A 27824-nucleotide genomic window follows, 5' to 3' on the forward strand; every position below is an offset into this window, starting at 1 on the left:
GAATTTTGTGTGAATACAAGCGGGGATTCCTCTTAGACATTTTTATATCTCTTTTTCCCTAATTGAATTTTTAATTTTTTAATTCTTTCACGCAGAGTTAGGTATTCTGTCTTTCTTTTTGCCGTTTTTGTTTTTTTCGGGGAAACGTTCGGGAGCTGATTAAGTAAGCTTTTGATTTCCTGGTAGGCAAACACCAAGTAGTGCGTGTACCAGGAAATTTTGAGATAGTAAGGCCTCAATTGTATCCCAAGAATTCTTATTTCACCTTCAAGCATATTTGACTTCCTATCCAAAAAGTACTTTAATTCGTTTATGTACTCTGACCTCAGTTTCCTGTCTTTAATGAAATTGGGAACTGAGTACGGTTTGGTCACTTTAGCTATGGAAATTATTGTTTTAGAAAGAGTTCTCTTTGCATTTTGATATTTAACGGCATCTATATCCGAGTTGTTGATTTTGTTAAACACATTTCTAAGCGTTGGAAGTACAGCGAACACGTGATTTTCCAAGTACAATTTGATTTTATCAAAAACAGCCTTTCTCGACAATACACTTTCCAAAATTAATTTATTTGATTGCCTTCCCCATTTATTAAATACAGCTGGGAACACCTTCCTTTTGGAAGCCCTGTTCACCTTCTTCAACACGTAGCTTATCACTCCTTCCAGATGTGTATCGTCTTTAACTTTCATATCGAATATTGTGCGTATTAATTCGATTTTTCCGAAGTAATCCAATGCATGGTTAAGTTCTTTCAACAACATATCTGTCCGGTTTCTTATCATTGACTTCTCGCAGTATTCAAGGGCCACACTATAATCCGATTCTATTGTCTTCTCTATCTCGTGCGTAATCCTCTCTATTGGTTTAAGCACCCTACGACATATTTCCTTTGCATATCTAAATTTTCTGTCATAGTAAATTTGCATTGAAACGCTTGAATATTTGTTCATTATCTCTATAATGCAGTTCTCAGACGAGGAACCGTCAAGCTCGTGGATAAGTCTGTCCAATGGAGTCAAATTATTTTTAATAGCTTTCAAAAATGAAACCTTGTTTGATTCGTTCTTGTTCATATTAGATTCAAGCAACTCGCTTAAAGCTTGTTCGAGAATTTTTTTAATGCCGGCTAGCTTGAAGCTCAACTTTGTCATCCCCAACTTGCTTCCGAATTTATAACCCAAGTAAACATCCCTGATGTTGGTTGTGTTGTGCACAAATTCACCAACGGTGGCAGGGTTAAATCCATTTTTAATAAAATGTACAACTGCCTCACGTCTAAATTGTTCCCTTAAGTGCGAGTCTTGAATTTCGTATTTCTCCTCTCTTAGAGCCCCCCTCAGAACCTGATACACCAAATTGTAAAATCCAGTGCTAAATATTAGTTGGTCGGGCACGTTTTGGAGCACTCTTACGCTTTTATCTTGGTTCAAATAGGCTCCTGTAGCAACAGGGTTCAACAATATTCTCATTAAATAGTAACCCATTATATTCGGATCCACGGGCAAACCAAACCTGACTACGAACTTCGTTACGAAGCTTAGTATTCCCATTTCTGTATTCAATGAGTACAAATCGTGTCTCACTGAGGAAAGGTAATTGTGAACTTGTACTTTGCTTATATATCCTTCAAGTACGTGGTTTAACGCCCTGTTGAATGCGTGGTATATGAACGCGAAGTAAAGTTCCTCTCTGGAATATCTTTGTTTTGAAATCAACGCATTGTTTCTTTTTTTAAATATCTCACTTATAACTTCAATGCAAAATGAACCCACATCTGAATAATCAAGACTTAGATAGTCCTTTACGTCGTTTGTGACCTCATTTACGCACTCCTCAAAAGACAAAAGTGCACTTACTTCTTTCTTGCTGAGCACTGAGTACATTTTCTTAAAGTTGAAATTCGGCCCGAATTTTTTAAGATACACTATTTTCCCTTCATCCGAGCTATCCTCCTCCTTCTCAAGCAACTTTATATTGAAGGTTCTTGCGATACTTGATATTAACTGCTCTATATTCGAGATATCATAACCTTCTCTTAATACGTTGTCGTTAGCTATTTCTTCCAAAAGGGACTTTCTAAGAAGATTCACGGTACTCACCGTTGGTTTGCTTATTTTTATGTTGATTCTGTTGTAGCCATCCCCAGGCCATATTCTCGAAAGATGATTGAAAAATTTCAATGGGTGGCCTTCTTTTGTGAGGAATCTTTTAATGTGGTCATCAACAGTTTCTCTCGTCCAAAGAGAAACAAGTTCTCCGACCAGTTCAAAAAAGGCGAATCCGGAATGTGGTAGCTCCATTCCCCTTTCCCTAATTTCGCTGTACAATTTGTTCTTTATTCCACCAACAAAAGTGTGGAAATTTGAATCTCTTCTCGAATTGGATATACAATCTACCCAGACTTCGTCCATTCTTCCACTTTTTTCATCCAAAAGTACGGCTCGAAGCGTTCCAAGGTCGCTTTCAAAAATTGTGTCGTAACCCAAAAACCTAATGAGCTGCTCTAGGCTTTCGTTTCTTTCCTTCTTGAGTAACTCTGAAGAAATCGTTTGAATAGTTAGCTTTTCGCACTCATTGTGGTTTATTTCATTGACTTCAATGCAAATGCTCATGCATATTTGATAATAGTGGTCCACTCTTTTGGGATTATCAGTGATAATTCCGAGAACAGAGTTAAAACAGTGAATATGATCGAAGTTGTTCATAAGCGATCCCTGAACGTTTTTGTAGCCGTAAGAAAGCAGTATTGCGCCTATATGTTGTTGTTTAGGTGTTAGCAGTGTCTTCCCAAGTCTTCCAATGTGCACTATGTCATTGTTGTACATTTTCGTCGATTCCGCAATGTGCGAGTTGAACAAGGTTAGGATGCCTGGAGGATAGCCTCTTTTGAGCAATATTTCGTTGGTATTTTCTATTTCTGGGAAGCTTGAAACACTTTTTAGCGACTTGAAAAAGTTCATTCTCGGTGTATCCTTCATGTCAAAGTTACCATTTACACTCAAAGTCCTGGTCCCTGAATAGCAAATCGGGTCGCTCGATTCCAGAATATTCAAAATGATACCAGAGACTTCGTCAGAAACGTCCCTGTTTATGCCAATAAATCTTGCCGAGTTCATTGGAAACACTTGGATGATGATCCTCGACAGTTCACTTTTCGAGATGGTCATTTTTCTCCAGTCGAATTCCTCCAGCACTTTCTTAGCTATTTGCTCCACTTCGATGTTCCCCACGATAATACCCAAGTTCAAAAACACCTCATAGACTATAAATTTCACGAATTTCAGCATTAAATTCCCTCTTTCAAGGCTGTCTTGAAGAATAACTGAGATCACTCTAAACGAAACGACAAAAGGCACAAATTCGCGATCGAGGCTGTTTTTGTCATTAACTCCAATAAAGTCTCTTGCTCTTTCGTTCTCCTCCCTCAACACATTAATTAGATTACTCTTCATCTTTTTGTAAAAATCCCTGACGTTCAAATCGGTTTTGGCGAGGACTATTTCTCTAAGATCGTCAATCATTAGGAGCGAATCCAGGTCAGGATTGTCCGCTCCTTTTCTTTGTATTCTTCCCACGAAGAAATCAACAATTTTGTCTAACTCGTCACTCACTTTGAAGTCCTCCATTTCGCTGGTTCCTCCAATTGGACATATTTCCTCTTTATTTTTAAGCAAAAGCAAATAGCTTCGCGAGTTTTTTAATTTGTAAATCAGATCGTTGAAGTCGCAGCTCTGATTTTCCTCGACTACCTCCCAGAACCAGAGGTTCCTTTGGTTGCGCTCAGAAGAGAAGTAACGCTGGTTGCGAATTAAGGCTTCCATGACCTGAGAAATGCTAATCCCAGGACTTTGGCGACCGGAACGGACGTACTCCTCCTCTAACGTGAATTGCACCAATTTCCTCACGAAAATGCTCGGACTTATTCCAGAACTAAGCATTAGATTCCGGATAATAAGAATGCCTGTTGCCAAAGTACAGTTTGGGAAATCATCCAAAAATGCTTTCTCTAGATGTGAATCGAGGTGATTTTTAATGAAGTTAAACGAACTTCTGAAGTCCACCAGTGAAGTTAGTGATTTTTTAAATACATATTTATCTGGAATCGCTGCACCCAAACCACTTTCGCTCCATGTTGCTGGAAACACCTTGTCTATTGCCTCTTTAATTCTATACGCCAAGGTTGTCTCTACTGGCTTTTCGTATTCGCCAGTACTTTGGTCATGTCCGTTAACGAACAGTTGAATTGATGTGCATATCTCTCCGTAAACCACGCCTTTAGGTATCTCCAGATTGGATAGTACTCTTGAATTCACCACCAGCTTATCTAAAGCCGTAGCAACCGCATCGTGGCACTCCTCTCCGAGCAGTTTTGCGTTGTCTACAGACTCAAGGAAGGCGTTTTCCGCGGCCTTCGCATCAACTGGATTCAGCAAACGGTCTTCCAGGAGTATTACGAGTGCTCCGCCCACGCTTTTCCCAAGCAACCACTTCTCCCTCCGGAATAAGGAGTGACCTACCTTTTTACATATGTTGTACAAATCAGCATAGTAGACCTTTTTTTCAGAGTTTTGGTAAAAGAAAAAGTCCCTGAATGATCTTAAGCATTCCAAAAAGTCAAAACAGTCTTCTTTTTCCGCGTCCAGCAGTTTGTGATCGTCTGCCAACTCCTGTCGGAACAAGTTTCTGCTATCGATCCCAAAATTGTTGTTCTCAAAGGACAAACCCACCCTCTCAAAGACTGTGGGGAGATCGTTGCTCTTTTTAAGCAGATAGGCTTCGTATTCGGAAACGACTCTGTCCGAGTTTAGATTTGGAAGCAATTCCTCGATGAAGTCTCGCACCTGTTTTAGGCTCGAAAGCCTGCCTGGTCGCTCATCGTTGTCTTCAATCTTGTATCCAAAAGAACACAGCAAATCTACAACCCTGCTCATTTCTATCCCTTTTTCCGCACCAATGTCCGCTGAATTAATGCCCTCCTTTTCCAGTTGAACTGTTGTTAAATAAAAGATGTTATCACCATCCAAGGGCACTTTGCTGAAAAACAAATCGTTAAAATCGTTACTTAAGTCTATTTCGGTGCCATTTGTTGTGAACAAACTCTTTGGGTTAATTTTACCCCCAAAACCCTCTTTAAGCAGTTTAAGCACCTCAGAAACGGTGGAGGAGGGCCTTAACTTAATGTTTTTGCTCGTGTTCGGGTCCTCTTTTAATATCACCTTTATTGAAACCCACCTCTTGCTTGCATTTCTCTTTTGCTCAACGAACACAAAGGAATTGTCCGCCTCTAGTTCCTTAACTGAGTCAAACTGTCTAACGCTCTCGGAAATGTTAACCTTGCTGTGTCTCTTGTTGCTCTTGTCTCTAAAGTATTTTTTTGGAATAATGATGTCGTATGTTTCCAAATTCACACCGTGAAGTCTATTTAATATTTCGTACAACCCAAAAGTCGGCTCGTTCTTGTGTTCATCGCCTGGAATAGAGGTAACTGTAGCAAGATGAGAAATACCGAGCGACTTGGAGACTATGTTTAAGTTGATTTTCGGTTCTATGGAGAATGTTACCAGTAGTGTGCCTTTTATATTCATATCAGAGATTGACTTTTTGTGGTTTTCAGCGTTATTTTTAATTATTCTCTGAACATACTCTCCGGTTCCGTCGTTTACTGCGACCTCAACGTAATCAATTTCAAACTTGTTGTTCTCTCCAAAAGTCTTATAGCCCTCCGGAAAGGTATCCACTATGGTACTCCTGACCTCGCTGATTAAGTCGGCAAATGAACCATCCGAATAGACGCTTACACTCCTCGAAATTAAGTCCTTCTTGTCAAATATTTCCGGGATGACTTTGATGATAGAAGGCGACCTCCACATAACAGTTAGATGCAGTTTTTTGGAGTTTTTCAAAAATGTGCTCACTGCTATGGTTTCTGGATTTGACAAAACGTGGTCGGAAATTTTTGATTCCGGATCAATTTTGCTAGGTTCAATGATCTTCCCATTTGAAAGCATCATAGATTCGATCCTTCTGTCTCTTAAATCATTGTTTTTGATTAAATCACCAAGGAAAACACCGATTCTTGTGTCTTTAATGTTGCTCTTAAAACTACCACCTCTTTTCGTATTTGTATCCTTCCAGTTAATTGTGAATTCAAACAATTCTGGTTCAGCATACTTGAGTATCAGGAAACAAATATCCCCGTCTACGATCCCCATTTTACCGAATCTTAAACTGTCGTCTCCATTCTGGTCAACAAAATCCCTGAACATTATGATCCTTGAGTTTACTTTAATCCCCTCGAGGGTCACTTTTTTCGGATCTATTATTCCCCTCTCCGATAAAGTTGGGACTATCGAGAAGATCGAGGAGTCACTGCTCACTTTGACTATCGTTGAAATCCCAACTGGTTCCAGTGATGTTATTTTAAGATTGATAACGTCGCTTTGACTCCTTTTTATCAGGTCCGTGTAAACAGTGCTGGAGTCACCTCCTGGGAGGTTTTCCGAGAATTTTACCCATCCTTCGCAAATAACCTCTGGCCTGTTATTGTTTTTGTTGATCTTGTGCTTTTCTATTAGCTCTCTAATTTTCTCAATACAATCCTTTTTACTTTGAGGCTTATTCTTGCCTGTGAACATGTTCGAAATGCTCTCTTTAAGTCCAGGATTGTTATCAAACGGAATGTAGGCCCCTGAGTGACTGTTCAACCAATCAAAAAATTCACCTTGGAGCTTCCTCCCAACCACATTCATATTATGTCCTATAAATCCTGCAATTATTGCGCTGTCCTTCAAGGAAAAGTTGTTTTCGGAAAGCTTTGTGACCAACTGACCGTAGTTAAAACCGAGAGTCGGGTTTAGGGAGTTTACGATTTTTGGTATTCTCGAGCTCTCAATCCCCCGATAGTCATTTAGTACATCAATGATCAGTTTTCTGTAAACAGAGGAAGAGTGAAGGGCCAAAGGCCTGTCTACATATTCCAACGCACTTTTTGAGAACAGTTCCGAGAAAGCTGCAATTTCTTCCTTTGTTAAGAAGTCAAAGATAGTTGAATAGTTTTTGATACAGTCCTTGAAAGAGGCCTTTAAAACGTTGAGATCTTGGATTTGTTGTATCGATTTAATTTTAGAAAAAGACACCTCCATGCACTTGGCAGGCACGATGCTCCCGGTTATCTCGTAGTAACTCGTGTAAATTGCGTAGTCCCTGATTTCGCTCTGAATAAATTCGTAGTCTCTACCCAAGTACAACGCTACTGCACTGCAGAATAATATTGGGTCTGATTTTAACACCGAGTACCGTTCATTCTTCCAATTAGAAATGATGTACTGATCGATGCAATTTGAAAAACTGAACATCATGTTTCCAGAAAACGTATTTGAGTCCTTGTTAAACGCCAGAGTCTTGGATCCAACGCTTTTAACCAAGTCTGAATTGTGTATCCTTTGTTCTATGTTGTCAGAAGACCCTCCGCATATGTATTTGCTAGTATAATTAATCTGCTCATGCTTATTCAACATTCCCGTGTAACTTCCAGATATTCCCATCATAGTTAAAGCGTCGCTGAGAGGTGTGTTAAATTCAATCCCATCTTGAATCTCCTTATATCTTTGCATAATCATTTCTTGAGACAAAAAGGACAGGGTATTCTTTAAAAATGCCCTCAAAGCAACCATTGAAAACGAGTTTGCATTCATCAAATAGCCTCTTGGGACGTCTCCTGCGAAAAATAACTGAAGCGTGACGTCAAACACTTTTTTTGTTCCCTTTTGAAGACACATATTCTTTGAACAATCATGGCTGTTCTCATTATATATCAGTATCTTTGTTTTCTGTATTTCAGGCAAAAGCTCTCTGAAAGGGAGGAGTTTGTGGAGCAGTTTATATGTTACATTCCTCTTATCGCATATTAATTTTATTTGCTCTCTGCTAACAGGTGCTAAATTGGTACGCCTTTTAAATGGAAAATCTAAATTGAGTGGTGGATTTTGGCTTAAAAAAGGATCATTTGTGTTTAATATACCCAAGTGGTGCACACACTCCTCCTGAGTTAAACCCTCGCTCAAAGCCTGAAGTAGTGCGTATAGAACAGAGTTAGCGGCTTCTTCTCCATTAAAAGCTTCTATTTCAGTAAACCTTGTTTTGATCTTTTCCTTATTCCCTGGATTCCCAAGCCACTTGAGTACAAGAGAGGCGTAGAGAACAGTTTTTACGTCAAACAAATCGTCTTCGCCCTTTTTAAGTGTTGAAAATATCGAAAAGCAAACTAAAGAGAGGTCAGATATGTCCTTTTGAGCATGGTTAACCCCCTCACTTATAATTAGGTGAAGACATTTGAATAGATTAAATCTAGAATTTTGAATTACTTGATGTGCCGAAAACTGGACTTGCTTGAGAAGGCTATTTGCAAGTATTGCGCTTCTTAGAATCTTTTTAGACTCTATGTACTTCGGGACGTCAACGTTGTCAAAGCTTATCTTGTTTTCTATAACAACGCCTCTATATTCAAAGAACAACTTACAAAGGGTTTCCGACTTCATTATCGGAACTAGGTATAACTTGAAAAGCAAATCTCCCCCGAACAAACACCCCAAAAAAGAGTAATTTCTGTTTTTTTCGTTGGCTTTCTCTTGAATAAACAACGGGTCTTTGCCTACTAGGGAGGACAAGAGGCTTTCAGACTCCCACGTTTTGCCTCTTTTAAGTCCGTCCTTCGTTATCTCTTTGAATATATATATTATTTCGGGGTTAGACTGCGAGCTGAACAGGTCCATTCCAATGATCTCATTCAATTCGACTCCAAGCAAGTCCTTTATCGATAGGTTGAAAGAAATTAAGTCAGACATTCTACTCAAGTAAATCTCGCTTCTCCCCAGCTTCAAGCCAAAGTTATAACATATTCTCAACGGAAGGGATCTCGCATCCAAGCCAGGAGCAAGGTCCTTTTTCTCGTCCAAATACCTGTCTATCAGCGCTTCTACATCCGAAACACAAGTTTCAAGAGTGAAGTGAGGCTTTCTGCAGATTAGATCTCCGATATAATGTACGAATTCGCTATTAACGTCGCTAAATTCTTTTTCAATAGTGCTGATCGCTTCCAAACAATTGAATTGACACTCTAATTTATCAATATTATTGCTTTTCAAGTACCTTACAAATTCAATAAATGTGGAGTAAAGCGTTTTCGAATTCAAAACCTCCCCAAAATGTGGGGGTTTTGGAGCAGGCTCAGATCCTATTCCTTCGAAGTTTCGAAAAGCTCCCCTTAAGTTTACATATTCGCTTTCTCTTTCTTTGATCCAGTTTGCTACCTCTAAGATACATTCGTCGGAAATCTCAGGAAAAGGGTCAAAACCACAAGAGGAAAACTCAGGAAAGTCATATCCATAGCCATTGTGTTTCAAACAAGACGTTGCCAAGTTGAACACTGTTCTCAGTGGTTCTGCCACAAATAAACTAAAATGTAAAAGTAGATTCAACAAGAAAAAAAGATAAGAGCTTGGAGATCTCATAACTAGGCGAGATCTGCTGTCTGAGAACCATTTATTCTTCTGGTATTTCCATTTACTTTCTTCCACAGACTTGCCTTCTAATATATCTATAATTAATTTTCCACCCTTTGTGCATGTAAATGGGCAGAGATCTAATTCTTGGATTGGCGCCAACTGGCTTTTTGCATACTTATCCTAGCAAGGAAATTTAGTGAATAATTGGGGCGTGCAGCACTGTTCTACAGACAAAGTGGAGAAAGGAAACAATGTTTTTAGGGAGTAGAATTAAAACGTTGATCTCTGCGACATGACCTCACCTCATATCGCGGACTTGTATTCTAATAGGTTATAACGAAAAATTAGTCTAAATAAAGCATTAGGTATATGTATGTCAGACTATGGAGGCGTCCGTATTTGAATCCTGACAAATGTTGTCCAATTCAATGACCTTTGCGTGGTTCCCTAATAGCTTGGTCTTTGTGTCAACGTTATCTGAGTTTTGTGCGTTATTATAAAGTGCATTAGTGAATTCATCCGGATTTCTAAGAGCTGGATATTTAAGACTCTCAAATACCTCCATAGAGTCCGAGGCATCAAAAGCTGCCTTCCACAATTCGCTGCCGGAAGACCTGTGTCTGTGTTCAATTCTGCTTGAGCTCTCCATATAAGAGTCGAAATAGTCTGATTCCTGTTCATAGTCGTCACTTTGTTCAGTATTATTTTCAAATTCTTGTAACATATAGGGCTGAACAATGAAATCTTTGGAGTTAACGTTACTCCCACCCCTTAAAACAACAGTGATGGATGGAGAGCTAACGACTTTTATGCATCTATTGCACCTGTCTTCGGCAAGATCAAATTGGAATAAAAGTGGTTTGATAGTCTCACTTTTTTGTATTTGGACTTTATCTTTAATAAGTGCAATAGATACGCCACCTTCTTTTCCGGTAATTGAGTATTGCTTTTCTCCTCTTTTCAATCTTACAAATTCAATCATTTTTTCACTTTTTTTAACGGGAGAGTTGTTAATAAATGTCCAGGACCATATTGTATTGTTTTTTAGTCTTATAACGGAATGCCACCAACCGGCTTGAACCTCAACAGCTGGAAATTTTAACTCGGATATGTCAACCAAATGAGGCACATAGTAGTTATTCGGCACATATTTCTCCAATTGATCACTCCAGACTCTAATTTGTCCCCATTGGTAAACCTCCCCACTAGTGGTTAAAGCAAGCACGAAATTATAACCGAGTGAAAGTTGCGAAACTCTTTTGATATTTGTAAGGATTTTAGGCCTCTTTGTTATATAAACGCCTTTTCCGAGCCCTAAAATTCCGTTTTGAGCAACTCCAAATACAACAACTACCCCATTAGTTCCCACCATAAATGTTGTTCCTAGACCACAATTTAGTGTATTGATTCTTCCAAGTTTCTTTATTGCTGGACTTCTTAATTGCATTGGAATGTAAAGTGATTCATACACGTCTTCTAGTCCCAGGTCTTCTCCTCTTCCCCAAACCAAAACTTCGTTTTCCTTAGTTACTGCAACCGAATGAAAGGCTCCTGCTGCTGAAAGAGTAATCCTGGTGCTTTTCCAATCAGCAGGTAGCGAAATTGGAGTGGGAGTGGGTATTTGGAACCTTGTTGCATCACAGCCACACTGACCAAATTCATTTGATCCCCAACAGTAAACTATTCCGTTCTCAGTGAGGGCCATCGAGTGATCAACTCCGCATGAAATGCTTTCTACATTCAATGGAATAGCTAAGGGTTCCTCCGGTTTAATAATGGATCTACCCAACAAATTGGTTGATGACCTGTTTAAACCCAACTGCGACTTGTCATTCATCCCAAAAGAAAACAATTTACCGTCACAAGTTAATATCACAGTGTGGTAGCCCCCAATTCCAACTTCTCTTATGGACTTATTTGACCTGAGCAATTCAGTGACAGATTCAACCCATCCAACAGGATATTCCTTGGATATATCAACCTCAACGACAACTTGTATTATTTGCAAACCTTTAGGATGTTTCGTATTTTTTGATCCAATAACTACTCTGTTTCTATCACGCCTCTCTAAATCCCATTTTAATATATTTTCGCACTCGTTTTGTGTAATATAGTCCAATCTAACCTTTTCAGCAGTCAATAAAACATTAATCCTTTCTTCACGTATAATTTGCCTTATTCTATCACCTCTCCACCAACTTTGAATGTAAACTACTGATTTTTGAAGATTAATCCAGTACATTCTGGTCAAGGCAGAGTGGAGACGTGGCTGAAGAACATCAGCTACCCAGAACAATCTGTCTAAGTGAGCTAATATCCAGTATCTCTTTATCATTGCTTGTATTTTCATTACGTACTCACTCTTCCAAAGTCTTACGCGTATTTTCTCAAAGAATGATGCATTCTTAATTGTTTTTCTGACATAGTATCCTCTCCAAACACTCTGTATTTTTCTCGCAGGTTTCGCTATGTAAATATAGTGAGTAATTACTTTTCGCAAAAAATAGTATCTCCAGGCACGTTGAATTCTAAGTGCTTTTGCTTGTTTTATTGAATACAACTTTAAAAGCTTGATCATTTTCTTCTTCTTGTAGTTTTCCCAACACCTTTTAATCACTTTAGAAGCTGCTTTAGATTTAATCGTAAATAATATATCCATAAGCCTTTTTCTGGCTCTCTGAACTAGCAAAAATAACTTAACGAATCTTAAAAATTTTCTCAATGCTGACTTTCTTCTAAGTGAAGCATTTACAATTCTTCTTACCAAATGTCCTCTATAAATTCTTTGTATGGTTATTACGGCCCTTTTATAGTTCACAACAGCATTTGGCATGCACATAAGCAACGCAACGCCTATTAAATATCCTCCAAGCTTTCTTTTTAAGTTCCCTTCCTTATAAAAAGCATACATTCTAACCAAACTCTGACAACGTATGAGGGAAAAGGAAAACTGAGTAATTTGTTCCCTTAATACTGTTAAATGGTATGCTTCCCTTAAAAATTCAACAAGAGGAGCGAGATTCTTTGTTACAGAACGGAAAAACCTCTCAACTGCTAACCAACCTTCTTTTTTAATAAATATTTTTGTGTTACCTATTTGCCATTCAGGTTCTGGAATATTCATCATTTTCATTGCTTGTCTGCATTGATTCTTTAAATCTGCGCCCGAACTGATGCTTTGACCCATTAGTTTCATAATAATTGAATTCTCTCTCATAAAATTCTCAAAAGTTTCTCTATAGGCGTACCCCTTTTGTACAAGCAAAATCGCTTCCATGATAGATAGACTTTGTAGCTGCTCAACAACCATATCTGGCTCAATTAAATTAGGCACCTTCTTCTCATTAGCCTTGACACATCTTATAAATTGAGCATTAGTGATGCCTAAAGTGTCGAGTAAATGACCTATTGAAGTTCTAAATATACTCGCAATAAACTTCCCCTTGAGCTTGTTTGACTTTACGATTTCAACTTTTTCAAATGAACCTCTAATCACACTGTTTGTCGATTTTTTGAATAGCTCAATGATTTCGACCCTTATTCTGTGTTTGTTCTTCAGTACAAACTCTATTGTTGTGTACTCCACAGTAGTGGCTGTGTGCTCAATTATAAACTTGTTAGGTACAGAACCTTTTGGAAGTTTGTATCCACTTTTTGAGCCACATTGTTTATGTGCACTGTTTGTGAAACTCTCGTAAGTACCATTTGAAACCAAACAAGATTCCTCCAGTAGATCAAAAAGGCCACCTTTTCCATCGAAAAGGTGAACTAGGGCTGAGTTATCCTCGTAAGTTATGTCATCGTGTGAAATTGATTCATTCTTGTACTCCTGTATTTCCGCCTGAAACACAGATAATATGAAAAACTGTTGAAGCTTTTCATTGGCGAAGTTAATTAAAAATTGCTCAAATCCATTAACTTTAAAAACTTCAAAGCCATAAATGTCTAAAATACCTATCCACTTCTTTTTGTCTTCGTCAAATTCAATAGCCTTATTTACCAAATCTATTAAATATTCAAAACACCTCAAATATACCTCTTTTGCACAACTCTCAATTTGCTCTGTTGTCTTATTCTTATTGAGAGCTGATACAACAGTATTACCTCTAATTTCAATGCTGTTTGTAACAAGCAACTCCTCGAATTCTTGTGAATTAATTCCCCACAGTCCTGAGACATCTTCAAAAATATCTTTGCTTGAAATAAATGCAGCGTCCTCAATTCCCATAGATTCATGTTGACCAAGTTCAATGTTTCCCATTAAAAGTATGGCAGAAAACAACGAAATTAAATCGTCTATGCCTTTTTGATTCGGCAAAATTCTTTTTAATTGTGGCAACACGCATTCTTTGTACTCTTTAATATCATTTATGTTTTGAACGTCATAGCAATTTGAAACATTAAGGTACTTGTACCATTCCATATTCCTGAACTTGTACTTGTTAATTTCATCTGAAGAATTCAAAGACTTGATTAATTGGTAAAAAATGTGATATGATCTCTCGTCCTCAATTTGGTGTCCTATTCTGCTTAGTTCCAACATATAACTTGATATTGCACCACCAACAATACCTTTTGAATTTTCTAGAGATAACTTAATGAATCTACCGAAACGACTTGAATTATTGTTTCTCAAGGTCTTTGCATTACCTAGGGCTTCTAATAATGGATTTGCCCCTAAGATAACGTCCTGAACATTGTTTACTGTATCTGTTCCAGAAGAAGCAAAGTAATTCATGAGTTGCCTTGCAGTTTCAGTCTTTCCTGCGCCTGATTCTCCAGAAACAATGCACGACTGATTTTTGCTCTGCAATTCCAAAAGCTGCATTGATCTTTGTGCAATAGCAAATGTATGTGGTGGGAGGTCGCTTGGGAATCCCATAGAATAGTCCCCACTCGCATACAAACGAACCTTTTCTGGTCCGTAAAGTCCCTCAATCATTTTGAATGGATTGACCGCGACCAAGAGCCTCCCTGCATATGAGTATATTGTGTCTTTGTTGAATCTTTCATTTATTACGTTCAAAACTGATGCCTCACTAACATGGGCTAATTTTGTTAAATCATTTATCAACATCGGGTCTATTCCAACATTGTAATTGAAGCACATATCATTTTCGACTTCCAGCTCTCCCTCATCTTCTATATTTACCTTTATGCTTCCCTCTCCAAAGCTTATTATTGTCCCAATTTTGTATCTGTGTTTTGTTCCATCACCTGGGCGTCTTACCCAAATTGGTGTATCTATCAATAAATTGTCATTTTGTACGAGGGAATAGCGCCTTTTAAGCTCTCTATTATCTTTTTTTATGATAAAATTCTTCATTTTTAATGATTTTAAAACTTTAACACCCTTTCTGCTGTATATTTAGAATACACACAGTGATTCTATTTTCTTAAATCTTAATTTAGAATCCGTGGTGACAAAGGAAAATAAACATTTGTGACTACATAAAATTCATCAGAGTTAAAACAGACTAGTAATCCTTCCAATTTGTGTTTTAATGGTTCTTAGTGAAATTTATGTAATTTTTGACTAGTATTACAAAGTGTGCGTGTGTGAGGTTGTTGGCGCCTTCGTGTTTGGTATAGATACAATTCATTAGATACCTAGAATAATAGCATTGGAAAGTACATTTATGTGTATGATTATTTATAGTTATTAACTGACAGCTAACAACATATAAGTAACAGAAGTTCACTATATAATCTGAATAATTTCACCGTTTTGTAGTCAATGTAAAGTAACAAAAACGTACAAGGTTTTACTAAATTTATCTAGAGACGAAAAAAACATATGTACATTAAACGTAATTTACTCATCATCTTTGACATCTACTTCTGAAAAATCTTCATCAGGAACGTAGTCATCAGGAACGTAATCATCTTCGGGTTCATCGTATTCCCCGGATTCATCACTTTCTCCAGGTTCATCACGTACTCTGGAATCACCATTTTCAAGATTGTTTCTGTGCAAACTCAAATTACTGTTCTCGCTTTTAACGAAGTGTGTGGGATGTTCAAATATCACTCCCTCCTGGGTAGCTGTATTTTTTCCCCTATATATTTGCTGAACGCCTCCTGAGTAAACTAGTTCAGGTGGTACAATTGTTTTGAAAACTTGATTGCAATTAGGACATATTTCAGCGTCTTCATCTTTGTCAGATAAACACGAACCACATGCTCTTCTATTTATGATCCAGTCAAAATCGTTATCTTCTTCCAGATCTTGCAATGAAATATCATTTCCAATACAAACTCCATCTACAAAAATTTGTGGTAAGAGTATTGTTCCGTCTGACTCCAATGGGTCCATCTTCAAAAGGCCTTCATTTTTTAAGTTATCAAATATTTCAGAGTCCTCAAGTTCTATTAAATGTTAAGTTTTTTATTGCGTTGTTCACATAATTAAGAAAACATATGCAACGTACCTGCAGCTACTGAGAAATCGCGGTTTGCATCTATTTGATAGTACACAACACCCTTTACATCTAAAAACTGTTTCGCTCTTAAAGAGCCATAGAAGTGTCGCCTGACACCACTTAAAGATGTATGTATTAGCACGACCTGCGTATTTACATTGAATTTTAAGTTATATGTCGGCATACATGCGTATATATACACAATTTGTTTTCAGCTCAATACTTACCTCTGCAGGTGTTACTTTCACACCCGATGCCATACTACTTTCATACATTTTCACTACTCAGACTGCACTCCTGCTCCAGTAAATTCACTCAATGCACAGCAGATTGGCTCCTAATAAAGATCCAAATTAGTTTTGTATTTTTCCCGTAGTATCCTGAAAATAGACTCAATTTCATGTCAAAAACCGCATCTGCCGCCAAAAGATGCCGCCAACTGCACCTATTTCTGCTTTATTCGGTTGCATCAATAAATTTTCCTGTATTTTGGTTTGGGTATTGCTTCAACGAACAGTAATGCAGTAGATTTTAAAAGGGTTTTATAACAAATGTACTTTTTGGGCAAGTCGTGTTTTGCACACTGAGTTTATTTATCTTTTCTCCAAGGCCTTCAGAGGAGGCCCTTATTCAATTCCTGAATGCGGTTAAATTTTTGTTGCTAATAGGAAATTTGTACAGGAAAGTTTTTAATGTTAAATAAATACAGTTTTATTCTTATTTAAAAAGGAAAGTATCTATTTTCTCTTTGATTTATGGTAAAATTCTTTACGGTAAACAAGCCTGATGCGAACTTGCTCGATATTCCGGCAGGATCTGAAAAGTAAGTTATTTTAATTGTCCTGGTTTGTCCGAGACAATTTCTAATTCTCATTTAAATCGATTCTTTTGTATTAATCTGTTACCAGAGTCCAATGGAAGGTTGAGTCAAGAGTCCCTTGCTGTGGAAGCTTTATGATAATGCTCGAGGACCATACAATAGGAAATTTAATCACAACGTAAGTAAGGCTCTAAAACTTAGTCACCCATTTACTATTTTTTACAAACTGATTACTCTAAATATCTAGACAACTTTTGCGTGATCCGAATGTTATATTTGCAGCATACAAGGTGCCTCACCCCTTGGAGCCTATTGTACAAATCAGAGTACAAACTAGAGAGAACACTACTCCCTTCGTAGCTATTCAAAATGCAATTCAGTCATTGAAAACGGAAACAAAGGCTATTCTAAATTCATTTAAGGATTCTATGAGGAACTATCCCACATATAAATAAAACAAATATAGAGATTCCTATTAGTTGAATGAAAATTTAAAAATAATGTATTGTCTTTTATCATTATAATGTGAAAGCCTTATTATTCGTTTAAATGTTAATTTATCTAGAGTCTGGCGACTAACAACACCCTGAAGATTGCTTTTTGGTGTTTTTTGAGAGCTTTATACCAACAGAGTTGGTGGCGTTTGTGAAACATCCTACTCGAATAATCGGTGAATCTAAACAAAGAATAAGTTAAACTTACCGTTTACATCTAGGCTCGTTGAATTGTCTTTCACCTTCTGATTATAAACTTCCTGAAGAAGATGCTCAAATATGTGTTTAACGTTACACCTGGTAACTGCAGATGCTTCTGAAAAAAAAAGACTATTCTCCTCGGCGAAATTGGCCGCAATTTCATAAGGTACTTCTCTTTTACTTGAATCCTTCTCAACGAGGTCTAACTTGTTTCCGACCAACATAACGACAATATTTGGCTCAGAATTCTGTCTTATGTCCTCTAGCCACCTAGAAGCGTTTAAAAAAGTTGACTTACAGGTTATATCATATACCAACAATGCGCCCACAGATCGACGGTAATGAGCTCTTGTGATGGCTCTATAGCGCTCCTGACCTGCAGTGTCCCAAATCTGAGCTTTCACTGTTCCACCTATGGACAGCGGAACTGTTCTTGTAGCAAATTCCACTCCAATAGTCGGTTGTGGGGTCTTTGGGAGCGCATCTCTTGTATAGCGTGATAACAAATGTGTTTTCCCAACTGTTGCATCTCCAACCAATATAATCTTGTACAGATGATCATATTCATCCAAAGACGAGCTCATTGAGTGCTGCTAATTTAACCAATTCAAAGAACTCTCTTAGTTTGTGGGGGTGAATTTCTATTGCTTCGCTTCTTTGATTTTCCCGTTTATTTGGCCTGTTATTTTAAAATAAGACAGAGTGGCGCCTCTTTTTGTTTGTTTTAGAGATTAAAACGAAGGTATTTACAGTGACCGTGCACCACGGAGTGGATATGAAATTAAAAACAGGAGCAGGTAGAGATGGAAAATGAGAACTCATAAGTATGAGATAGCGGACCAGAATCAAGGCGATCAACACTCGTTTTCACATTAAAATGGTGAGTATAATTAGTTATACTTTCGTCTAAAGGTAAATATCTACTTTCCAAATACAGTTACGCTTCAAGTAATGAGACAACTGTTGCTAGTATTCGCGTTTTTCGATGTCTCATTCCTTAAGAAAGAGGGAGGGGTTCTGAGTAGGCTTTAAGATAAGTGATAGCTTGCGGGCCCCAAATTGGGAATCTTACTCTTAGTTACCATAGTTTATCTTTGCTTGTGAAAAATCCATTTCAGGATGTGCTGCCTTGAATTTCTCGAGTAGCTCATGCTGCTTTAGATGGTCACTCGTCGGAAGTCCCATGGCTTTTTGTCTCTGGTCAAACATCATTTTTTCCACAGTTGCGCGTGTTTCTGGGTCTAAATCGGAAAGCTTAGAGTTCTCAGGAACGATTTTGGAGGTGTCTATTTCAGGATCTCCTTTCAGTACACATGGCCACCAACTCATGTTCTCTTGCTTTTCCAAAACTATTTGTATGGTGTTTCCGTCTATTATTGACCATATGCAATCATCAGGCTTTACTTTCGAGTGAAACTCTCCATTTAAGTACTCTGCCCCTTTGATAACTACCTTTAATTTGTTTGACCCAATGTCTATTTTGCAATCCCTTGACTTAACTTGGGTGTTTGTGCAAATTAACATCTCCAGCGTTCCCAGGGTCTGTGTCCACGTATATTTGTTTGTTTTTCCGCCATTCCCTATTGGAGGACTGGAGTCAGAGTCAGCATCATTGTCGTCCTCTGCGCCATCTGCACATTTTTCTTTGTTAAGCTTCTGTTCCTCAGTGCATTCTTCGTCCGAGAAAATCTCCTCTATCTTATTAGTCATTTTAGAATCCTCGCTTATTCTTTTTTCCTCAAGCTTTCTTTTTCGCTCCTCTTCTCTCTCTAACAACAGCCTTTTTGCCTCCTTCCGCTTGTCCACAGATAGTGCTTGGTATTTCTTAAAATACTTCATTAAAACCCTCTCTTCCTCTCCCTGTTCCATTGCCGTAAAGAAGTCAGTCTTTCTAAGCAAGAAACTGAAGATAACATCAAGAAAGTTCTCAATTCCGTTCGCCGTTTGGGCGATATTTATCAAAAGGGGATCAAATCTCTCCTCCATGTTTCATATAATACGCCAATATTCACAAAAAATATATGCTGTTCTTTTTCTCAAATTTTTCCCTAAACAATAACCCTTCCTCCAATCTGGAGTTGACCTATTTATGTCGTAACCATTAGCCCGCAAATGCTGTTTCAAAACATCTGGTCGGCAAAATATTAACAAAAAACGCACAGGTCAAGGGAGCCAAAAGGGGGAAGGTAAACAATTCATACAGTCAGTGTTATATAGTGAGGTTGTGGGGATAAGGCCTTCAACACCACTTCTAGGAATTAGCATTAAGAGGTGCGCGCCATCATGTATTTGGTGGCTCTCGTCTTGCAACCAAAAAAGTCACCCCACTTTCAAAAAATTGCAAAAAAAGAGCAATGAACAGGAATACGTATACACTTTTTAGAATGGGTAGTGTATTTAGGAGCGTTTAAATGTAGTGTTATTGGTGTTCACAAATGATTCATTAGATGAGATGCTTAGAGGACAGTTAGGGCAGGAAAGACCATGAATTTGTCTTTTATTCAACGTCAATATTCAGAGCAAATAATCATAATAAAAAATATAGTACGTTACATTATGGCAAGTAAAAAAAATGACTTTATGGAGTCAATAAAAAAAAGCAAATTAATAATTTTTATGCATGCCATGTGGAAGGTCCACATTGGATCTTCAAATAAATAAAAAATAATATTAATTTAGGTTGATGGGAAATTTTTGAACAAAAAGTTTGAAGCGCAAAATTTGAGTAATATATATAATAAATAAGGAGTAGAGTGATGAGTAGAATTGTTCATGACAGTAAATTCCGTAATTTGTATGGGGAGTGCCTTCAGGACAGGTTTTCAGGTCTGCATATAGTGACAAGCAGACATGCGGTGGATGGTTGCGGAATAGCAGCTTCTTCCGAGTTCATAGCTTTTCCAGCAGAGTGTAGTGGGGGAGGAAGCGTCGGAGTGATAGATAATTCATCATTTGGATACAAGCCTAATGTTGTTTATTTTAAAGGTCATAAAGCAGAGGTAAGTGACGTTGAATTCTCCCCCTTTTACTCTTGTCTGCTGGTCAGCGCTTCTCAGGATAAAACTATCAAGTTGTGGGAAATCCCAGAGCATGCTGCTCAAAAAAGACTTAAAGATCCACTTGCGGTTTTTCATGGCCATACAAAAAAGGTTTCTTTGGTAAAGTTTAACCCTTCTGCAGAGTGGATATTGGCCTCTGCAAGCAGAGACGATACAATTAAGATTTGGAACTGCGAAACAATGCAGGATGAAATAAATATAGGATTGCCAGGACTTCCGACATCAATTAAATGGGGTTATGACGGGAACTTACTGGCAGTCTCGTGCATGGATAAAGTAACCAGAATAATCGACCCTAGAAGTGAGAGGATTACGTATCAGTGGCAAGCACACAGTGGAGGACGAAAGAGCAGATGTGAATGGATGGGTGGTACAATGGGGAATCCAAACTGGCTTTTAACCACAGGATTTAGCGATAAGGGGGAAAGACAAGTCGGTGTTTGGGACATCAGATATCTGGATAAAAGTGTTGGCTTGGAATTTATAGACATTGAACAGCCTTCGCTGATACCATTTTGGGATGAAGGAACGGGATTGTTTTACCTAGCAGGTAAGGGAGATACGAACATTAGGGTCTATGAATACAGTAGAAATGAGGGCTGTGTGAGAAAGCTAGAGGAATATAAGTCAATTAACTCTCTAAAGGGTTATTGTCTTGCCCCAAAACAAACGGTTGATGTAATGAAGTGTGAAATAGATAGGGTGTTAAGACTAGAGTCCGGAGGAGTAATTCAACCCGTTTCTTTTATAGTCCCAAGGAAGGTAAATGAATTTTATCCTGATTTGTTTCCAGACACAATTGGAAATGAGGCTGCAATGGGACCTGAAGAATGGATCGGAGGTCTTTCAGGTGAACCCGAACGAATGTCATTAAGACCCGAGGTGGTTCAAAGCAAAAGCAAGATGTTCAAGAGAATGAGGTCTGTTGTAAAGAACGCGAGAGTGATATTGAAAAAGGATTTGGCCAAGGCAGAAATGCAACTGAGCAGTATGCAAGATGAACTCTGCTCAATAGAGTCTCTTAAGCTCCAACTAAGGGAGAAAGAGAATGAGATTGCACAATTGAAGGCGAAGAAATCACTGGAGTAACTTCGGAGAACCTTAGCCATCTCTCCCTTCAGTGAATAGGCACAGTACGGCAATAAATCCTATAAAAACCTAGTAGTTATTATACTTTACCCTGTCTTGTTTCCTAAGTATTTTATTCGTAGTTTGTGTCCGACTTAAATTCTAAAAAAAATACAACTAAAGAGATAAACAAATTTTATATGATCACAAGTGAAGTGCCAGCAATGATTATACATCAAAAATGCATGCATGCACCATTCCCAGTGAGTATTAATATATGTAAAAGTGTGGGGAAGCAATAGAGAACAAAAAAATCATCAATAGTCCCGATTTGTAGTATGCAAACCTGTGAGGGTTTATTCGAGGACGAGTGTCTGCCTTACTTTGAGTAAATTTTCATGGTAGTTAAAAAAAGGTCCTTAATTCCAAGTTCATTGCAATACATTGCAAGGGTTTTCATCTGCTCTGGCGGAAGTTCTATCATTTTACAAGGCAATTTTCTCATGCAATCAAGGTCTATTTCTCCCTCTTTATTGAATCTCGTGTCAAGTTCCTGTATAATTTCCCCCCTAACAACAAAGTGCTTCCATCTAAGTCTTTGGAGTCTTCTGGTATATTCTAAACAGCATTCCTCAGGCCCTTCAACGATAATGATGCCAGGATACCCAATCTTGCAAAAACCTCCGAGAGATAGTTCATCTGCCCAATCGTGAATAAGCTTTATTTTTATTTTGCTCCTGATATGGTGACTGTAGCAAGCCCTCATTCCCCAGGTAATTGTTCTCGGCATCCCATTTTTCGAAGTATTTGTAGGTGGCCGAAAGCCTCCTTGTATTATATCCTGCTCCAGCTCCTCGTCTGAAGGAAAAAAACCATTGTCACCATCGTCGCTCTCTGCGCCTTTTGCATCTTTGTCAGGGCAAAGACAAATGTTGTCTGCGGGAAGGTCCCTTACGACAAGTTCCGTGGCCTCTCTCGCCGCTATTATTTGGTCATATATGCATTCAGAATCCGGAACAAACGCCTTTTTAGACTCGTCCACAATGTAAGAACATTGGGAGTCTGAAAGGAAAAATGGAGGGGAGGCTTCGCCTGAAACAACTTTAAGTTCTATAGGTCCGACTTCGTAATGCGTCTTTGGGTCAACTGTCAATTCCAGAAATAGTTGAGTCGAGTAGAAGTCCCTGCTGTCCAGTCTCGCTCTAAAGGAAACACGGTCTTTGGAGGCGAAACTTGATTTGTCTCTGTCAACTATCCAAGAAACAGCTTCGTCGTCAAAAACCAACTCGCCGACCGACTCGGTGAATATGCACCTTAAAGCTTCTATTTCCAGTCTCAATCTTTCCTCGCCACCCAATTCAGTGCACTCCTCCATTTGTTCGTGAGAGAGTGCCGAGAATTGGAGCACGGTGTTTGGGAACGGTGCAGCCTGTATTATAGAGATTCAACAATGGGTCGGCTTTCCCGCCTGTTTTGAGTGAAATCCTAAAATGCTTGGTCTTTTCCAGAGGGGAAAGGTCTAGGGCCCGGAAAGCTCATATGACTTGAAATTGGCGCAGAGTTTCTGCGCCTCGGTGAATGGTATGAAAGTTGCAACCAGATGCACAATCTGTGCACACGAATTGATTGCCTCGTCTGGTCTGTCATAGACAAGATCTTTGAGACCGCTCACGATATTCATCTCATGGTTAATGAGTTGGGTGGCAATTTCGCAAGCAGTATCTAGCGGAATGAGGATAATCCTGTTTAAATCAATGCCACCAATGAAGTCAGGATCGACAGATTCTTTGGGAACGAGTTTGAGTTTTCTAAAGAACCTCTTGATTTTACTCGATATCTTGCCTGCTGAAGACCGTTCAATTGTAGGTACTTGCGTTTCTGAATAAAGACAGTGGTCCCTGGCAGTACCGATTGCAGCAAGAGCAACGATTGTCTTGAGAGCCGAATTCACTTCATTTTCTTGGTTATTCATTTGATCGCCAGGGCACTTGTCCCAATACATAAGTTTTTGGGAAACGGTCGGTCCCTGCAATAGTTTGTGAATGTTCAAGGAATCTGCAGCCTTTTTGCAGTACTTGAGTGCCTTTTTGAAGCCCATGTCTTTCTTTGAGTTTTTGAATGTGGTTAGCGGAATTCCAAGAAAAGAATGTCTGTGTTTAAGTAGACCGTTATCACTCATGGTTCTGAGAATATTAGTGCAAGACTCAACAAATCTCCAAGGAACAAAATTTCCCTTCCACTCCTTGTTTCTCATAAGCCTCCAAGTGGCTTCCGGGATCATGTAGTTTTTTTTGATGATATCGGAGATCATGTTCCATGCAATTTTTTGAAACACTGAATATTTGGTTACTTCTGAGCCCTCTACACCAACGGAATGCGTGAGCTTTGGAGCGTATCTGTACTCGTGTCTGGGATGGCCAACCGTTTTTCTGTCAATACTGAATCTCATTAAACGTGCACCAAATGGAAATCTGATTCCGTAGTACTTATCCCTTGTTGGTATTTCGTCAATAAAAGTCCTTTTTGACGGGGGAGGGAGCTCGTACACCTGCAAAACATGCTCAATCTGCTTTGACGCCTTGGGTACATAATAATCATCGTTGTTTCTAAGGTCTGAAATAATTGCGTCTACCAAAGAAATCTCCCTAGCAGAATCGTAAATTGGTGGAAGGAATACTCTCACTTTTTCATCGTCGGTTTTGTAATTGTGGATTGAGGAGAGACCAGTGTTGTTTTCTAAATTTCGACCAGAAACGGCAATCCCAGCATTTTCCATCTCGGTATCAAGTTCATCTTGGACTCTCTCAACCAAGATGTCCTCCTTCTCTGCCTCAATTCCATCCAACAGTTCGAGTTCCTCCCCATCAGATAAGACACTCTGCTTATTTGGTACGTGTAATTTGGCCTTTGCTAAAGCTTCTCTAATGAGCTTCTCCTTTATGCCTTTTCTACTAACCCTTTTTTGGGTGGTGGTGAAAATAGGCCTTCCCTCGATATTATGGTAGGTAGTATGGAACTGCGTGTGAGTAAGTTTGTGGGAGGCAAATCCACCTCTACCAGTCCTGAAAATTCGGTGTTTGTTATTGAAGTAGTTATGTTTCTTTGGACAGCAGGCGGAACCGATAAGTAAATGCGAGGTACACGAGCCCTTCGGCCTTGAAAGCTCTAAATGGTGATCGTGACCAGCTATATAGGCATCCACTTTGTATTTCTTTAAGATTGGATTCAAGATTCTATTTATGTCCGCATTATCCCCGTGCTCTCCGCTTGAGTAACATGGATAGTGACCTATCACGAATATCCAATCGATGTCCCTCACAATTGCAGCCTTTAACGTATCCTCAATGAATTTCATCTGCTCATTCCATATTCTACTGTTAACGTCGGTTCCCATTCTGTAAGACATCAGCCAGGAATCTGTATAAATAAATATGGCCTTGGTTTTGACCATTTCGGCTTTTGATTCGTCTTTGTGGCCGTTGTTTACGCTCAAATAAGGATGTGGTGCGTACCTGGGAGCGTCAAATTCCTCAATGGTGTAAAACCAAAAGTTAGGCATGTACCATCTAGGGGATTTTAGACTATAGTGTCTGTCCACCTGGGCAGTGGCGTTACCCCACCAATCGTGGTTGCCCAATACACACCTAAACTGAACATCCCGTAGAGCTTCATGCGTAAACACGTTCTCAAACATGTGATCCCACAAGGGATCGTCCACAGAACTGACTCCCCATCTATAGAAATTATCGCCAACAGAAACCAAAAATTTCGGCTTTAACTTCGAAGCAACCTCTCCCATTGCTCTGCTGACCACTGCTAAAATCGCAGTGGGCTCGCCCCAGTCGCCAAAGGTTATCCAGTTAAAAGCGCCGACATCGCTCAAACTAAGACATAGCACACCAAGAAACGCCAAAAACACCCTGAGGTCCAAACGCCCCCTAAACATGAGGCTCTGTCTTACTCGTTATTTTTGAACTCGGCCTAATACCACTAGCGGCAACTCTTTCGCACCTTACGGAAAACCTGCTCTCTCTCAATTCACACCTGGACCTATCGCCTCTGAGTATCCTCACATTCAAGGAAATTAAATTTAAATACTAATTTTCCCTTCTTTGCTGCCACTTCCCATTTATTAGCCACTTAATCATCTAAAAATAGTTGAAGAATGTAGCTCCGTTCCCGCCCAACCCTGCCGAAGTGTTTGGCGCTCCCGGCGTTTGCAAAAGTCATGCATTCTCAAGGTTAGCTGATTTTTAAATTTGCATCGAGTAAAAGAATGTGGGGTGAACATGCAAATTCATTAAGTCGCGTGGCGGTGAGTCTTTATGTTACAAGGGACCTTAATGTTGAGGTCGCTCAAAAACGAGACTGTTCAATGTACAGTTCTCCCGTAAAGAACTAGACAAAGTGTTTCGGCGAGACAAACAAATGCGGTGTTTGGCTTTAATTGTAGGAAGGACTACAAATAAGTGAAGCGAATAGAATAGTCACTTTAAGTTTTAGGGGTTGAACATTTACAGGGTGAAATTTTTTGAGTGATCGTATATTTTTGAAGAAAAGTATATTTAGGTAGCGAATATTCTACACAGCAAATTTGTTAACAGAGACTAAGCTAATTTTGTGCTTGAATTCACACTTACGCCTACAGCAGGCAGTGGTGTGTCAGTAGCGAAATTTGTCGTTTGATAAAGGGGGTTCAACTCGGTGTTTCCGTCTTCATTCAAGCGAAAAGTTATTTGTACAGAGAAAACTTAATTCCTAAGAGAGAAGGTTATGCAGAATAAGACAAGTTTGTGGCAAAAAATGTTGTTATCGTTATTTATTTTTTCCCATCTGGCAATTATTGCTTATTCGCAAGACAATATAATTAGGAGATTCCGAAGTGACAGCAGTGCATTTGGACAGCCTCCTCTCTCAAGTGTAATGAGAGTGTTGAACTCTACGCTTGATATAGCTGGGAGCATTCCACGCACAAACAACAGCAACAGAACCAATATAATAGAGAGGGTCGTTTCTCCGGGTTCAATGTTTGGAGGAAGTGACAGCATTAACAGTGCGGAAAAAGGAAGTAAAGATGACGCGACAAAGGACTCTTCGAGTTTGGAGGATAAAAGTGCAAGTGAGGCGTCTTTGGAAGACCAAGTTAGCAATGTGAGTAATATCGACGATAACAAAACGATGTTTCAGCTTGAAAATAAGAGTTTAAGAGTGGAAAAAACTCCGCAACAGATAAGAAAAGAATTGATAGACAGCTCATTTGCTGAACTGATGGAATTGATGGAGGAAGAGACAAAAAAAAGAGGCAGCGTTCCAATGGACAAATATGACCCAAACATATCATTAGTAGTTCCGGTCGCCTTCGACGACCTGAGGTCATTCCCGGTGTTGTTGTCATCCCTGAGGTTGCAAACAATGAGACCTGATGAGATAATATTGGTGTTTGACGTTCCAGAAAGCGAGACTGAGGCCAGAAATAGAGCTTTAAAGGAGGTAGAAAGGTACAGTAGCAGTTTAAGAAATCTCAGAGCGTTTTTCAGAACGCCACCTCCACCACCAAGACACTTTCCGGGATCAAACAGGTTGTTCGGGGCGTCAAAAGCAAAGAACGAGATAGTTATGTTTTTTGACAGCGACGATATTATTCATCCACAGCGTGTTGAGTATGTTTCAAGAGCGTTCAGACAAAACCCCGACATGGATGTGTTCTTGACCGAGTATTTCGTCGAACAAATGGATACCACTGAGCAGGCAATGGAGATGCCAAAAAAATCCATGCAAGACTTAACAAAAGCTTTTGACTTGGATAAGTTGGAGAACAAGAAAGGTGGGCTGCTCGCAGCCACGTATGAAGACGAGAGAAACGAAGCAAAAAGAGCCGTTGAAGAGTATGGATTGAAGTGTCCGTGGAACCCAAACGACAGAAGAACAGAAATCAACTGGCCAGAGACACACGGATGGTGGTTGTATTGTTGCCACAACGGTTGGTTGACAATAAGAAGAAGCGTCCTTATAGAGGTCCCGTACCCCGATAAAGAGTCCGGGGAAGACTCCTTGTATGTTTTCAGACTGTTGATGAGTGGAAAAAACCTGGGTCACGGCAGAGTCCCGCTTGGGATATACGTGCTCGGAAACACCTACAGAGTAAGGTAAAGCGAGAGAAAAAGAGGGATTGCTGACTACTGGCTTACAGAACAAACACTATCTAAAGTCAACGTTAGTTTGAGGAAAAGATGACATTGCGGCTGTTGCCGCGT

At 39.1% G+C, this 27824-nt stretch overlaps 10 protein-coding genes across 10 annotated transcripts; 3 read left to right on the top strand and 7 right to left on the bottom strand.

The window, feature by feature from the left end:
* Nucleotides 1-32: 32 nt before the first annotated feature.
* Nucleotides 33-9512, bottom strand: FG386_001429 (very large secreted protein; the record flags this gene model as incomplete). The annotated part of the gene is made up of 1 exon (XM_067340822.1): nucleotides 33-9512. The coding sequence occupies one exon, from the start codon at nucleotides 9510-9512 to the stop codon at nucleotides 33-35; it is 9480 nt and encodes a 3159-aa protein (XP_067196740.1).
* A 370-nt stretch (nucleotides 9513-9882) lies between these two features.
* On the bottom strand, nucleotides 9883-14832 carry FG386_001431 (uncharacterized protein; the record flags this gene model as incomplete). Its single annotated transcript, XM_067340824.1, has 1 exon — nucleotides 9883-14832. One exon carries the CDS (start codon nucleotides 14830-14832, stop codon nucleotides 9883-9885), a length of 4950 nt encoding a protein of 1649 aa, XP_067196742.1.
* A 489-nt stretch (nucleotides 14833-15321) lies between these two features.
* Nucleotides 15322-15822, bottom strand: FG386_001432 (uncharacterized protein; the record flags this gene model as incomplete). Its single annotated transcript, XM_067340825.1, has 1 exon — nucleotides 15322-15822. The coding sequence occupies one exon, from the start codon at nucleotides 15820-15822 to the stop codon at nucleotides 15322-15324; it is 501 nt and encodes a 166-aa protein (XP_067196743.1).
* Nucleotides 15823-16683: 861 nt separating this feature from the next.
* Nucleotides 16684-17203, top strand: FG386_001433 (uncharacterized protein; the record flags this gene model as incomplete). Its single annotated transcript, XM_067340826.1, has 3 exons — nucleotides 16684-16751; nucleotides 16837-16926; nucleotides 16996-17203. 3 exons carry the CDS (start codon nucleotides 16684-16686, stop codon nucleotides 17201-17203), a joined length of 366 nt encoding a protein of 121 aa, XP_067196744.1.
* Nucleotides 17204-17424: 221 nt separating this feature from the next.
* Nucleotides 17425-18027, bottom strand: FG386_001434 (Rablib; the record flags this gene model as incomplete). The annotated part of the gene is made up of 1 exon (XM_067340827.1): nucleotides 17425-18027. The coding sequence occupies one exon, from the start codon at nucleotides 18025-18027 to the stop codon at nucleotides 17425-17427; it is 603 nt and encodes a 200-aa protein (XP_067196745.1).
* A 490-nt stretch (nucleotides 18028-18517) lies between these two features.
* FG386_001435 (nuclear distribution protein C) lies at nucleotides 18518-19429 on the bottom strand (the record flags this gene model as incomplete). Its single annotated transcript, XM_067340828.1, has 1 exon — nucleotides 18518-19429. One exon carries the CDS (start codon nucleotides 19427-19429, stop codon nucleotides 18518-18520), a length of 912 nt encoding a protein of 303 aa, XP_067196746.1.
* A 770-nt stretch (nucleotides 19430-20199) lies between these two features.
* Nucleotides 20200-21591, top strand: FG386_001436 (coronin; the record flags this gene model as incomplete). The annotated part of the gene is made up of 1 exon (XM_067340829.1): nucleotides 20200-21591. The coding sequence occupies one exon, from the start codon at nucleotides 20200-20202 to the stop codon at nucleotides 21589-21591; it is 1392 nt and encodes a 463-aa protein (XP_067196747.1).
* A 358-nt stretch (nucleotides 21592-21949) lies between these two features.
* On the bottom strand, nucleotides 21950-22945 carry FG386_001437 (uncharacterized protein; the record flags this gene model as incomplete). The annotated part of the gene is made up of 1 exon (XM_067340830.1): nucleotides 21950-22945. The coding sequence occupies one exon, from the start codon at nucleotides 22943-22945 to the stop codon at nucleotides 21950-21952; it is 996 nt and encodes a 331-aa protein (XP_067196748.1).
* A 144-nt stretch (nucleotides 22946-23089) lies between these two features.
* FG386_001438 (secreted acid phosphatase) lies at nucleotides 23090-25516 on the bottom strand (the record flags this gene model as incomplete). Its single annotated transcript, XM_067340831.1, has 1 exon — nucleotides 23090-25516. The coding sequence occupies one exon, from the start codon at nucleotides 25514-25516 to the stop codon at nucleotides 23090-23092; it is 2427 nt and encodes an 808-aa protein (XP_067196749.1).
* Nucleotides 25517-26373: 857 nt separating this feature from the next.
* FG386_001439 (uncharacterized protein) lies at nucleotides 26374-27720 on the top strand (the record flags this gene model as incomplete). Its single annotated transcript, XM_067340832.1, has 1 exon — nucleotides 26374-27720. One exon carries the CDS (start codon nucleotides 26374-26376, stop codon nucleotides 27718-27720), a length of 1347 nt encoding a protein of 448 aa, XP_067196750.1.
* Between the last annotated feature and the right edge of the window lie 104 nt (nucleotides 27721-27824).

The sequence above is a fragment of the Cryptosporidium ryanae genome, assembly GCF_009792415.1.
Source record: "Cryptosporidium ryanae isolate 45019 chromosome Unknown contig_24, whole genome shotgun sequence".
Classification (NCBI taxonomy): domain Eukaryota; phylum Apicomplexa; class Conoidasida; order Eucoccidiorida; family Cryptosporidiidae; genus Cryptosporidium; species Cryptosporidium ryanae.